The 14,703-nt window shown below is 49.2% G+C and overlaps 1 protein-coding gene across 9 annotated transcripts in view; it reads right to left on the bottom strand.

Annotated features, from left to right (window-relative positions):
- The window catches only part of tns1b (tensin 1b), a 320,407-nt gene that overhangs the window by 116,612 nt on the left and 189,092 nt on the right, over positions 1 to 14,703 (bottom strand). For all 9 annotated transcript variants that reach the window (XM_063213457.1, XM_063213461.1, XM_063213462.1 and 6 more), the window contains one exon: positions 10,677 to 10,715. In XM_063213457.1, the coding sequence (XP_063069527.1) occupies positions 10,677 to 10,715 (39 nt within the window). The remainder of the gene's footprint in view (positions 1 to 10,676; positions 10,716 to 14,703) is intronic.

Raw genomic sequence — 14,703 nt, 5'->3', positions numbered from 1 at the left:
TGCACTCAAAACCAATGCGCATGAGTCGATGAGTTGTTGATAAGGCCCGAATTTCATGGATATCTTGTTCTCCAAACAACACAGTGCGTTGCGCTGCGCTGCGCTGCGCTGCGCTGCGTTGCGTTGCGTTGCGTTGCGTTGCGTTGCGTTGCGTTGCGTTGCGTTGCGTTGCGTTGCACTGCTCTGCTCCGCTCCCTGTGTCTGGGTAGTAGGGCAGGAGCAGGATGGGAGCACTCAGTGTGGAGGTCTTGAGGCTTGGCTTGGAGCAGTGCGAGGTCATTCCAGGCAGGCAGGAGGATTCTAGCTTGTGGGAGGCCTTCTTCGACCACCATCATCCTCCCCCTAACTCTCTCACGCACGCACACACACACGTACTTCCACCATCCTCCCCCCAACTCTCTCACATGCACGCATTCACGCACACACGCACACACACACATGAACTTCCACCATCCTCCCCCCCCAACTCTCTCACACACATGCACGCACACACACACAGGCGTGCACACACACACAAACACAAACACACACACACACACACACACATACACACACACACACACACGCACACACACACACACACACACACACACGCACACACACGACACACACACACACACACACATACACACACACACACACACACACACACACACGCACACACACGACACACACACACACACACACACACACACACACACACACACACACACACACACACACACACACACACACACCCCTCCTCTCGCTGGCCCAGTATGAGCACCTAGGCTGAGTATGCAGCTGAATCACCCCACACCTCGCAAAACCACATAAATATATTCTTCTCCTCCGCCAGCCTCTCTCCCACTCACCCTCTTCCTTTCTCTTTCTCCCTGCCTTATGCTCCTGCTCTTTCTTCAAACTCCCAGGACTGGATGTATTAACGATGGGATCTATGTAATCACTCTTTTAGATATGGGTTCTTTCCCTATTTCACATCGTTTTCCCTTCTTTTAGCTTTCACTACTACTGAAACTTGTTGAGACTCCAAAAAACCTCTACTCTACTTGGTGGGTTTTCTGTGAACTAGGAGGTCTACACGATGTTCCTGTTGAGCACCAGGGCAAAGCGTGCTGTTGCTGTTGCCTGCTGTTTATGGGGGAAGAGAAGAGTTTCAGCCTGCGGCCACCATCTGTTGTGTTGCAGCATGGTGGTGGAGCTTCATCCGTCCACCTACACATCTGTAAAAAGCCCAGCGAAGGGAGGAAGGGAGGGGATTGAGAGGGGTGGGGATGGGGGTGTCAGCGGGGAAAGGATGAGCAAAGTGCTTATATCCTGTTTGGAGAGGGAGAGAAAAATAAAAGAACAACATGGCAGTCAAAAAAGCAGCGGGCTGAGGGGTCACGCATGAGTTAGGGTGTACAGTGCAGCAGTATGAGCGTTCTCATGGTCTGTCTGCACTGCAGCGTGAGTCAGAGACGGTTACTAACTGTAAACCGGGCAGCCCACTCACATCATGCTGTCTACAGTACAGTACAGTAAAGGCCGTATTACTGCATGGGCCTAACGGGCCAAGGCCCAGAGGCACAAGAGCAAAGGTGGCCCTGAAGTCCAAGAAGATAATTTTTTGTTGTACTTTTTATTTGGCTACAATTGCCTTCGCATTTCAGCCTTAAAGGCCTTCTTCAGGGCGTATCAAGAGCAGGCTGCATGTATACCACTTGAAATACAGTGTTAAAATTTGCAATTTAAACTGCTGAATTTTCAAATGTTCTCCGGGGATAAACCCACAAACCCCCAACAATGACAGCTCTCTGACATCTTTGGTCCCTTTCTTTTGGAACCTCGCAAAGCCATAGAGGGGGAGTCCTCTCTTTGATGTCTGGCTCGTGGGCCCATCATGGAGTCATAATCGGCCTCTGAGCACAACAAACAGTACACTGCAGTAGTCATCACACGAGCTTAGCGCGCCGCTTTGGTAACTAATGCACGCACGGCAGAGGCCAAATTACTAGCCACACACCCTGCTCAGAGTCAGGACACAACGCCAGCTCTAGAGCCAGGGCCAGAGCCAGGGGTAGGCAGGGCAGGCTGAGACGAGAAGGTACCATGGGCTACTATGCAGGGAGTTTCCTGGTGAGAGGGACCCAAATAGAGCTGAAAGAGCCTCCTTGAAAATGACAAGGAGCTAAAAATAAGTGGCAGCAGAGCTCATTTCAAAGCCATGGGAGAGAGCGAGCGAGCGCGCCCGTGTGTGTGTGTGTGTGTGTGTGTGTGTGTGTGTGTGTGTGTGTGTGTGTGTGTGTGTGTGTGTGTGTGTGTGTGTGTGTGTGTGTGTGTGTGTGTGTGTGTGTGTGTGTGTGTGTTCTTCTCCTCCTCCTCCCTGCCTCTTTCTTACTCCTTTGACCACTCAGCAGGCACAGGGTTGGGAGAGGGAGGGAGAAAAAAATCCATACATCCAAAACAAACTGTCCTCTAACGTGGGTGTGAGTGAGAGAGTGAGAGAGAGAGTGAGAGAGAGGGAGAGAGAGAGAGAGTGAGAGAGAGGGAGAGAGAGAGAGGGGGGGAGGGAGAGAAAGAGAGAGAGAAAGAGAGAGAGAGAGAAAGAAAGAGAGAGACAGACAGTAGACATACTGTAAAGCAATGGAGTGTAACAGAAAGAAGACAGAAAGTGAAAACTGCAGAGTGAGGAAAAAGGGAGCGAGGCTGAAAGTTTGAGGGTTCTACAAGACGGATTTTACTATTTCCTTTTTCATAGGGAGCTTGCTATAGTATGAGATTTGTTACATGGTGTGCCACCAGGGAAGCCGTCAGGGGGGGACAAAGGGGTCTGTTGTCCCGGGCCCAGGTAGAGAGGGGGCCCAAAATTAGGTCCTCATTACATTACATGTACTGGATGGGGGGCCCTTTCAGATGACTTTGTCCTGGTCCTGGCCAAAGCTGTCAGCGGCCCTGTGTGCCACTCATCAGTACAGGCTGAACTGTGGCGGCCAAGGAAACCTACAAGGGGGGGGCAAAAGAGTCAGCTGTCTTGGGCCCAGGGAAATGGGGGGCCCTCATTATTACTTTGCATGTATTGGCAGGGGTGGGCCTTTCAGATCAATTTTTCCACGGCCCAGGCAAAGCTGTCAGCGGCCCTGGTGGCGTCATCTCACCCTGTGCGGCCTTACACTCGCCGCCTGGTGTGGTGTGGACACGAGGTTCCTGCACCAGCTATGACCATTGGCTGCTGTGCTGGCAGCTGCCTGCCCAATGTGAGCCCACGCCAGGGCGTGTACAGTATGCCGGCAGGCTCCCAGCCTCTCTCTCTCTCTCTCTCTCCCTCTCTCTCTCTCTCTCTCTCTCCCTCTCTCTCTCTCTCTCTCTCTCTCTCTCTCTCTCTCTCTCTCTCTCTCTCTCTCCCCCTCTCTGTGTCTCTCTCTTCCCCTCCTTCAGGTCTCAGGACTCTCCTTATAGCGCCTCAAAATATAGCGCCATTGTTTGGCAAGATCAGGCTCTGTGTGTGTGTGTGTTTGTGTCTTTTTTTCTTCTGAAAGTAAAACAGGCCATGGCTTGTCCTTTTGTCAACTTTGTCAGTGGTGTAGCGTGATGTTATGAGCCTGCGGGGATGAGGACTTTGGTTTGCTCTGGGCCACTGGCATTGAAAAACATGGCTGTTTATAGTTTGTGTTGATTTTACATTTCTCTAAATGGGAAAAGTTTGAATGAATGCAGGGCACGCATGGCTGAGGTGAAGAGACTGTTACAACCCCTGAGCACTTCCTCTAAAACCATGGCTGAAATTCAAAAATATATAAAGCTAAGGTTAAGTGCTTGCACTTAAATGAGCCATATCTCAGGTCTCGGAGGATTTGGCGGAGAATGAAATGGGTTTTAAGGGGCTTTTCGTGTGCGCCGCCCCTTAGCTCTCAGATTTATGCCTTCATGAGAATTCCACAAACCACATGGCTGAAGTTTTGGCCGCCCCAACAGGGGAGCATGTTTTCCGGCCACATGTATGGAAAATGACAGCACCGTATAGTATGAGCTGTTTCATTCCAATATCCAGGTGAAACGGTCAGTAATTCAAAGATAAAGGGAGTACAAACTGTGCTGTGACAGAGCACAGGACTTCGAGGCCACGGTGAAGTAAAGCCCCGAAGTACGATCAGAGGCAGATCTAAATCTGTGAGTGCTTCACTGCCTCCCACTGGTCAACAGAGGTACTGCGTGTCCTTTTCCCACTAACTTACACAGACCCCAAGTTCTCAAGTGACCGGGGCTATCAGTCGATCGCCCTCCTTCCACAAGAGTATCTGAGAGCACCTGTGTTTGCCTAATGGTTTATGGTTTATCATATCTCAAACAGGATGAATGCGCTGTGTTCCTCGGGAGACGGCTGGGTCCAGAAAGATCCTTGGCAGGCAGCACCTGAGTTTCCAGTTCGTACCTAAAAAGGGCATGTAGCTATTCCACTCATGTCCCTCACACCACCACATTCCCACTCTGGCTGGCTGGCTGATTTAAAGGTGTTTGGTTAATATCCAGGCGCGACTGCAATCAGGCCTTTCAACAAATAAAAAAAATCCCCCTAAATTCCAGCGTGTGCCGCTGTGCAAAAGCGATGATATCTGGCTTTACCATAGTCATACTCTGGTCTGGCCACTGAAAACATGTATGTACCATCAGAATAACACGCGCACACATGCTTTGATGGACACATACAGACAGACACACAGATGCACGCACACACATACACGCACACACACACACACACACACACACACACACACACACACACACACACACACGCACACACACACACACACACACACACACACACACACACACACACACACACACACACACACACACACACACACACACACACACACACACACACACACACACGTCCAGTCATTTAGCTCTACAGAGACTTTTACAGGCTGCCTGGCTGCCGGGCCCAGCTGCAGTCTCAACTGTTAAAAACGTAACAGGGTCCAAAAAATGTAAACATCGAGCTTTGCTGGGACGGGAGCAACTTACGGGTGGGTGGTGGCCCTGGCTGTTTAGATTCCACTAATGGAAGCGAGGCAAAAACTTTCGCTCCCGTGGGGTTCCAGAGGAAAGAATTCCGTACGAAGCCGGCATCTTCAGGCGGAGAGGAATCTGTGCTGCTGTGAGAACACGGAGAAGGCCGTGTCCCAGGTTCACCTTTGACCCCATCCCATTCTCACAGCAGACCCCTCTTATGGACGTCTCGGGTTGACCCCCAGCCCGTGCCAAATGGGCTTTTCCGCTCCCTCTCTCCATGAGTTATGTAAGAAGGGCCCGTTTTTTTGTGACGTGAGAATGGCCCTCTGGAGGGACCACAGGAACGCCATGTAAACAAACACAAATGGCCCCTGTGAGGGAAATAGATGCAACTGGCATGCTCACCGTTTCTTTTGGCTTGGAATGCCTCTATTTCTCTCTCTCTCTCTCTCTGTCTCTCTCTTTCTCGCTCTCTCTCTCCAAACTCTATCTCTCTCTCACGACCTTGCTTTCTCATGGCCTTTTTACCTATTATGGCAAAACATTGCTCCGAAACAAATTCAGCATTAGGAAAACACAGGCGTCGATGATACTGAGGTGGTGATGATACTGACCAACAGAGGTGAAATAAACAAATTCAAGATCAGACCGTCAGCCAAATCACCTCAGCACACCTCTCTCATCGGATATGTCCTCTCACTGACATCCAAGTTCACATTCGTGCTCTGGCACGAACAACACTGTCCAGTGCGCCAATGAATCTCGGTCAGTTTGGTTAAACGTGCTTGGCAAGCTGTGGGCACTGGCTGGCAGGCTAGTTTTTTTAGCCATCCTTGGCATTTTGTAGGGCTAATGTCAAGCATTAAAATATGGGTGCAGTTCCATTAGCCTGATTACTGCGGCTAGGAAGAACAGCATAACCTCCCTCCTCCCCCCCCCATCCCCTCAGATGGCATGGTCAGCCAGTTTGAGAGAGAGAGAGAGAGAGAGAGAGAGAGAGAGAGAGAGAGAGAGAGAGAGAGAGAGTAGAGGATTCTAGACTCTCTTTCTCTCTCCCTCGTGGATGCTCATGCCTCGCAGATAAAAATCACATATCATTATTGAATACTTGGCTCGCACTCGTACACAGAGCGTAACGAGGGTAAATCAGCGAGGCATGCGAGGGCTGTAAACATTCCGCCCCCCTCTAATTGAAACGATCTTGCCCATCTCTCTTCTGCCCCGCAGTTAAGAGTCATTAGACGGCAACGCACTGGCGCCCCTCACCCCTCACCCTCCTTGCGTGCCCGTTTTATACCCGCCGTGACGTGACGTAATGGGCTGGCACGCTGATGAAGAGGGCTGAAGGGCTCTCTCCAAAACACCAGGTGAGGGCAGGTGTCGCTGAGAACTGTCAGGAGGAGAGAGAGCCAAGGCGAAGGAGCAGGGGAGGGGAAAGGTGTGTGTGTGTGTGTGTGTGTGTGTGTGTGTGTGTGTGTGTGTGTGTGTGTGTGTGTGTGTGTGTGTGTGTGTGTGTGTGTGTGTGTGTGTGTGTGTGTGTGTGTGTGTGTGTGTGTGTGTGTGTGTGTGTGTGTGTACATGTGTTTGTCTGAGTGTGTGTGTGTATATGTGTCTTTGGGTGTGGGTGTGTGCGCGTGTGCGTATGCGTGCATGCATGCATGCGTGCGCACGTGTGTGTGTGTGTGTGTGCGCACACGCGCCTGCATTTGCAAAAGCATGTCCATATGTGTGAGTTTGTGTGAGGTATGGTTTCGTGTTGCTCCTCCATCTCTCTCGTTCCTGACGTCTTCTCTTCTGCCCACCTCGCTGCTGCCAGGCAGCCGACTCCAAAACAGGGCTGGCAGATATGCCGTGCGCCAACATGAGGGCACGCCTGAGGAATGCATCCCGTCAGGGTTGCCAGATGAGGCTGATGATTTCCAGCCCAAAATATGCTCAAAACCCGCCTAGAAGCACAAAATCCCGCCCAATTCTACTGATTTCTATGGCAAAAATTGGGCGGGTTTTTCCGCTAAATGCTATTTTTACCCGCACACGGCCATTCTAAGCAGCCCAATTGGGCGGGAAACAGACCAATCTGGCAACACTGCACCCCGTCTGCCTGTAGCTGCATGAGTGCACGTCTCACATGTCCAAACCCATGCCGGCCACGCGCACACAGTCTGCACAGACAGACAGCAGACTGCTGCTCATAACAATTTATGTTACGTGATTGTGATGATATGTAGTAGTAGTAATAGTAGTAGTAGTAGTAGTAGTAATAGAAGCATTAGTAACAACAGCTGTTGTAGTGGTAGTAGTAGTGGTAGTAGTAGTGGTAGTAGTAGTGATAGTAGTAGTAGTAATAGAAGCATTAGTAACAACAGCAGTAGTAGTAGTAGAAGTAGTAGTAGTAGTGGTGGTAGTAATTGCAGTTGTGTAGTACTTATTGCTGCTGCTATTACTATTACTACTGCTACTACTACTACTACTACTACTACTACTACTAATAATAATAATAATAATAATAACAATAATACTAATAACAATAATAATCATAGTCGCCATCATCACCATCATGTGCTGGAAAATCTTGCATTTCATCTGCAATGCATTTCATCTTATATCACCATACCACAGACTTCAGTGTCCATCCATGTGATTTATTTCACCCCTTTTCAACTGTCACTCTAGTTTAGGAGGTAAAATATGGTCCATCCGACTCACATTGACAACTTCAAGAGAGGGTGAGGCCTTTAACCCGACACATAAAATACCACGCATTCTGTTCTCTTTTGAATTCTCTCGTTTTTTTGTTGTTGATGCAATTTATGGCTAACAGTCAACCTCGCCGCTCTGCACCTGATCTGTTACGAACAGTAAATCAAGGCGCACACACGTTCGTTCCTTCAACTTCTCGGAAGACAGGAATTTACCAAACATGGAGCTGAGCGCCAGGCGGAGAGAGGAGAGAGGAGAGAGGAGAGAGGAGAGAGGAGAAGAGACAGACAGAGCACAGAGTGTTCAGTGCCAGAGAAGAGTTTCCCCCCCCTGATCTTCTTTTAACCTGCGTGCACATCCAAAGCCACATTTTTATAAACAGTTTACCCATCAGCGAAGCCCTTTAAGGCCAGAGCGGATACCGTTTTACAGTATATTTTCAACATCCCCATGTCTAGACTCTAAAGGAGGGGAGCTGTGGAGAGGGAGACTTACCAAAAAAAAGCTCTGAATAGAGAGGAGAGGAGAGGAGAGGAGAGGAGAGGAGAAGAGAGGAGAGGAGAGGAGAGGAGAGGAGAGGAGAGGAAAGGAGAAGAGAAGAGAAGAGAAGAGAAGAGAAGAGAAGAGAAGAGAAGAGAAGAGAGAGAGAGAGAGAGAAAGAGAAGAGAAGAGAAGAGAAGAGAAGAGAAGAGAAGAGAAGAGAAGAGAGAAGAGAAGAGAAGAGAAGAGAAGAGAAGAGAAGAGAAGAGAAGAGAAGAGAGGAGAGGAGAGGAGAGGAGAGGAGAGGAGAGGAGAGGAGAGGAGAGGAGAGGAGTGGAGAGGAGGGAGGAGAGGAGAGGAGAGAGGTTCAAAGATAAGGAGAGAGTGGAAAGTAGAGGATAGGAAGAGGTGAAGAGACAAGAGGACAGGAGATGAGCTGAGTTGAGAAGAGAGAAGAGGGGAGACGTGAGCAGGCTAAAAGGTTTTAAGTGTTCCGAAGAGGACAGAAAAGTGAGGTATGTGGTAGAGAACATGAAGTAGAGGAGAGCGGGGGAAATGGACTTTGGAGAGAGTACATGGTGCAGGGAAGTGAAATAGGTGAAGGAGAAGAGGGGAGAAGAGGGGAGAAGAGAGGAAAGGATAGCAGGAGAGCGTGAGGGAGGGAGAGAGGGAAAAGGTTTTGACTGTTCAGGATGGAGGAGCAAGCCAATGAAGCGTGTCCGGAGGGAGTTAGCGGAGAGAGAGAGAGAGAGAGAGAGAGAGAGAGAGAGAGAGAGAGAGAGAGGAGAGGAGGAGAGAGAGGAGAGAGAGAGAGAGAGAGAGAGAGAGCGGGAGCGGGAGTGTGTGTGTGTGTGAGAGAGAGAGAGCGAGAGAGTGAGAGAGGGAGAGTAAGGGGGGGGGGGGGTGTGCTGAAACTGCAAGAGAAAAGAATACTTATTGCTCCGGCCGTGCCAAATGCTCACTTTACATTATGGCCCCTGTTTAAGCCAGGTGTCATTGATATTGTTGCCAGCAATCGCCTTTTATGCACACCGAAAAAAAAACCCATCGAATTAATTTAGGGGCAGCATAAGTGCACTTACATAATCCACCGCCGGAGAAGGAAAGGAAGTGATCTCACTGTCAAGGGTACAGTACACACATCCACACGAGTGTGGAGTGAGGTGAGGAGGGGAACGGCACTGAATATTGTTTGCAAACTCGTACACAGGTCATAAACACAGGACCCATTAAGCCTCTCGCAGGTGCCTCCGAAAACAGACACTCCTGCAGTTTCCTCTCTCTCTCTCTCTCTCTCTCTCTCTCTCTCTCTCTCTCTCTCTCTCTCTCTCTCTCTCTCTCTCTCTCTCTCTCCAGCTGGACTGGGTTCCTTGCTGTAAATACGGTAAACGCCTTCCTCCAGTGATTGTGTTTGTTTTCACAGCTCGCTAAAGTTCACATGCAACAGGCAGCGCACACACATTTTCCTTTTTTTTTCTTTTACGCTTTTGTGAGCGGCATGTGTTTGTATTGCTTTCTTTTAAAGCCCATCATATCTTGACTTACAGTACAGCATGTGAAAGACAAAAAAACTATCCATGTGCTCCTTCTATGTACCTCCCGTAGAGTGGTGTTTATGAGGGAGAGGGGATCATTAGTGGGTGATTCTGCATGCCTGAGCGAGGGATAGAGGGAGGAAAGGAGGGAGGGAGGGAAAGAGGGAGGGAGAGAGGGATGGAGTGATGGAGAGGGATCTCCTCCTCCTGGCTTATCCCCGTGACTGGGAGGCAACCTCACAGCAACACTCCCCTTGTTTCGGCCTGAGATTACACTCCTGGAGGGAGGATTGTGGTATGCACATTATCTGCACCAAAACACAGAGTGTGAAGGGATAGAGAGAGAGAGAGAGAGAGAGAGAGAGAGAGAGAGAGAGAGAGAGAGAGAGAGAGAGAGAGAGAGAGAGAGAGAGAGAGAGAGAGAGAGAGAGAGAGAGAGAGAGAGAGAGAGATAGCCAGCTAGCTAACAGAGGAGTGGAGTGTCCTTGACTGGAAAGGGCACACTTTCTGTATTCTAGGGCTCAACCTGGGAGAGTTAAGAGTCCAAATTTAGGCATAGATTTTTTTTTGCAGGTAATGGTCTCAAAAAGCGCTCTTTGTGTTGCGGAGGATAAAAATAAACTCGCTTGGGCACTGGACATGCAGGCTGCAGGGAGAGGGAAAGTGCTGCAGACATGAGAGCACATCCTTTGCTTCAGACCAAATAAGGAGAGTGAAGGCTTAGCAGCACAACTTTCTTTTTTAAAACTTTTCTCTTCCACTTACAAGCTCATGAGAACTCGCTGAAAGCATGTCTTGAATGCTAGCTGCTCTTGTTTACAGAGCAATTTACATTGAAGCATAATCCAGCGAGTTCAGGGTTGCCAAAAAAGAATCAAGCATGTGCAGTTATTACGTTTGGCTGACAACCAGGCACACAATGAAAACGGCAACAAGACAAAAAGAGAAAAGAACATGAGTTCCTACCAGTTCGTAGTTAGCAGCTGGTACACACGATGTAGAAACCTATAAAAAAACAGAAAGGAGAGAGAGAAGTGAGACTTCACAGATTCACAGATGTTATGAACAACTGGTTATGAGTGTTCCCCCTGCTCAGCTGCAAGAGAGCAAGGACACTTACTTGTCTGGCATTGACATGAAACAGGCTGATTGTTCTGGAAGCATTGCAATTCTCATATGATACATGTTAAAGGGGACCAAATTACATTTGGCAGGGCGTACAAAGACTTAACAAGATCTCGCACAGGAAACAGAGTCCCTGTAACCTCTGGTGACTGGCTTCCAGGGGGAATGCCAAGGGGACACGATCGTGCAGTGGCAAACGAGTGGAAACAGGCAACCTCAACAACAAGCGCCCATCCCAAATATTTATAAATGTCGCAGCCTTATAATGCACACCGTTCCATCAGAGGAATACTACTCATTGGAAAAAAAACTTGGTAACAATTTATTTTAGGGATTCATCTAAAAGCACTAATACATACAATGTGAATGCCTGCATAAGTAACTTGTAAGTTATGTACTAGGCAAACGCTAAGGCCTACTAGGTTCTTACTAACGTTAAATTGGTAATAAATCCCTTATTGTGCATGAATAAGACATTTGCGAATACATGCCTAACAAATGTTTGATTTTGCTTTGGAACTACACTACTATGCCATTACACTGAGGCTTGAGTAATACATTATTGCAGCTCTGGTAACAACAAACTTATAACAACCAGGTCAGTATCTTAACACAAATCCCAGCCTCCTCCCCCGTGGTATGAAGAAGATTGTGAAGTCGCTGATGTTTTAAGGCGATTTGGGCTGTTTTTTTTTTTTTTTGCAGGAAGCCGTGCTCTGCCGACGGCTGGAGTAATAGGATTAAGCCACTGACCGCTGCCACAACCAATCGTCGGCTACCTCATGAACAAACGACGCCTGTAGTGAATAAACAGGATGAAGGATGATAATCACTAGCCCGGCTATAATTACAACATTAAGACAAACAGCTCCCGGCACATCTGACTTGCCTGCCTCACTTGCTTGATTTTCGTTGCACATTATCCAAACAAGAACATAGAACACCCCCCCCCACCCCCCACCACTCTGCTTCCCAAACACAGCACTCCGTTTAACCAAAACAGCAAGGTTTGTCCCACGATACATGTAAACTTCTTCAGTTATCCCAAACTTTTTTTCCGTGTAAATAGCATAAACAGGAGGTGTTTGGCTATTAGCACTTCTGAATTACAGTTGGGACGATACTCATGCGAAAGCCATTCTTTTTCTCCACAGCTGAGCAACAGCAGTGGAGAAAGAATGCCGGCGCAGGTGATGTGGGATTCTGCATGGTCTGTGTCACATCAACCCACGGTCATAACTTTGACAGTTTAACGCGGCCATAAGCACTCCTTAAGGCCGCTTGTTGACCTAGCCTGGTTCCCTCCTGTCCGTTGCGACGCTTAAGGAGTAAATAGGGTTTAGAGGTGCGTTTTGACCTCTGTGACCCCCCCCTGGTGAACATACAAGGCCTTCACTGTTCTGCTCCACACCAAGAAAACAAAAACCCGCAGGATTCCTTAACCCATTTCCTTTAAAAACAAGATGGTGTAAAATGATTGTTATGCACTTTAGATGGTGATGATGATGTGTCCTGTTGTTGTTCAAAGAATGACATGCCGACAAAAATTAGTTTTCTTACTTAAGACACACTGGGAGTGTCGACACTTGGTATAAACAAACAGCTGAGGGATAGTCAACAGGATGTTTACTGGCGAGGACAGGAAGAGCTGAACTCCCGGTGACCAGCGTGATGTTTTAACAGAGGGGAAGTCCAGGCAACAGGGAGCATTTGAAGGCACAGTGTTTATTTTGCAGACAAAAAAGACTTCGAAGAACAAAAGCTACTGTAAAAGTCTGGGGCCGAGCGCATAAAAACGAGCCACATGAAAGAACTCAAAACTTTTCATCTTCACTGGTATCCCCTCAGTTCCCATCTGCATTTTTAAATATAGCTATGATGATATGGAGTGTATAAATCTGTGATATTGATGCCACAAACCCACAAAGTCACATCGCCATATGCCACGACTTCAACATGTAGAGACTAAAGGAGGAGATACGTACGGCAGCTATTTCCAGAGACTTATTCGCCAAATGACTTGTCAGCAATAAATGATTTAATCTTTACTTGGCTGTCTGTTCTGGTACTCCCTCTTCCACTTCAACTCTTAAAGTGCATTTTCTTTCTGTCTTTCTTTTTTCCTGACTCTCATTGCTCTCTCTGTTTTCCACACCACTCTGTGCCTTTTCATCACTCCTCATGCGTTTCTGCAGGGCACTCCACCTCCTGTCACTCAGCGCTCTCCACAGCCCATCCCACTGAGGCACTGTAAACCACTCTCCACCCCTCCACTCTCTCCTCCTTCCTCCTCCTCCATCCCACTGAGGCCATGTAAACCCCTCTCCATCACCTCCTCCATCTCCTCCTCCTTCCTCCTCCTCCTTCCCACTCCCCAGGCACCTCTGTGCCTCTAACCACCCCATCTGTATGACTCCATGCACCCCCCCTTCCCCTCCCCTCCCGTCCCCTCCACCCATCTCTACCCCAGGCAGACCACTCACTCTCAGCCACCTCCACATCCTCCTCCTCCTCTACCTCTACCCTCTCCTCCTTCTTCCTCCTCCATCCCACTCCCCATGCACCTCACTGTCCCCCTCACCACCCCCATCCTGATCTCAGGCCTGCATGGGAGCTCCTTACTCCTGGATGACTCCATACACCCCTCCCCTCCCCTCATCCCTACCCCCAACAGAACACTCACTCTCAGCCACCTCCTCCTCTACTGTACCTCTACCCTCTCCTCCTCCTCCACACTCACCCCTCATCACCACCCCATCCTGATATCAGCCCTGCAATGGACCCCCTTCCCCCTCCCCCCCAGCCATATATCTACATAAATCAGTCACTGTGTGGGCCCCCTATATACGTGGGGCTCTGGTGACTCACACGTTACCCCCCTGTACGTAACGACACCCCTGCTCTCAGCCACCTCCTCCTCCTCTACCTCTACCCTCTTCTCCTCCAACCCACTCACCCCATCCTGATCTCAGCCCCTGCAATGAGAGGCCTCCAACACTCACATCTCCTCACTCCTGCTCTCCCACTCCTCCTCCTCCTCACCCATCTCCCCCAGGCCACTGGGCCTGGCCTTTCTCAGCCCAGGATTCCATCACCTGCCTGCCCCTGCCCCTGCCCCTGCCCCTGTCCCTGCCCCTGCCCCTACACCCCCAACCCCCCCAACTCCTTGCTCAACTCTTCGGCAGACACTGATGACAGGTCCTTCACCTGCAATCAATAACTATTCCAGCACCTCGCCTGTTTTTCTGCCCAAGACCTCCTACTCCTTCACCTCCTCCTACTCCTTCACCCTCCTCTCCTCCCTACCATTCCCCCGTGCACGGTAGTACTCCTCCCTGGCCTGGCAGGAATGTCCAGTACAAGTCTGGCTACCTCTGGAGAGTTGTTCCAGACCCATCCGAGGTCGACGTGAAGGGCATCTGGGATAAGGCTGGCATGCAGCGTTTGTCAAATGTAGGACAAGAGGGCTGAGGAATTAACAGCACTAGCAGGCTGCAAGGGCATGCTGCCACTGTACAACAACACTGCTGCACTAATCTGCCTATGGTTGAAAGTGTGGGTTTTTGAGGGGGGTTTTGGTTAGAGGCAATAGCATACCAAACAAAATTGAAAAAGGCCAATTACCAGCAACCAAACAACACAGCCAAAGCCAGTGCATGAGAATGCATAAAGTTCACAAATAATGGCCTGTTTTGTTGGTGAGTAGAGTGACCGCAAAGTTCAGAGGCCAAGAATCTGAAGACAACATTGCTCACTGCATGGACAACACTGCACAATGGGTGATGCCTTTACTGTATGTAACACGATCGTACGAATAAGACTACTGTTGAATATGCAATGGCGAGCCGAATCCTCCTACAGTGCATGC

Source organism: Engraulis encrasicolus, chromosome 13, assembly GCF_034702125.1.
Source record: "Engraulis encrasicolus isolate BLACKSEA-1 chromosome 13, IST_EnEncr_1.0, whole genome shotgun sequence".
Lineage (NCBI taxonomy): Eukaryota > Metazoa > Chordata > Actinopteri > Clupeiformes > Engraulidae > Engraulis > Engraulis encrasicolus.
This window is presented reverse-complemented; position numbering and strand designations above follow the sequence as displayed.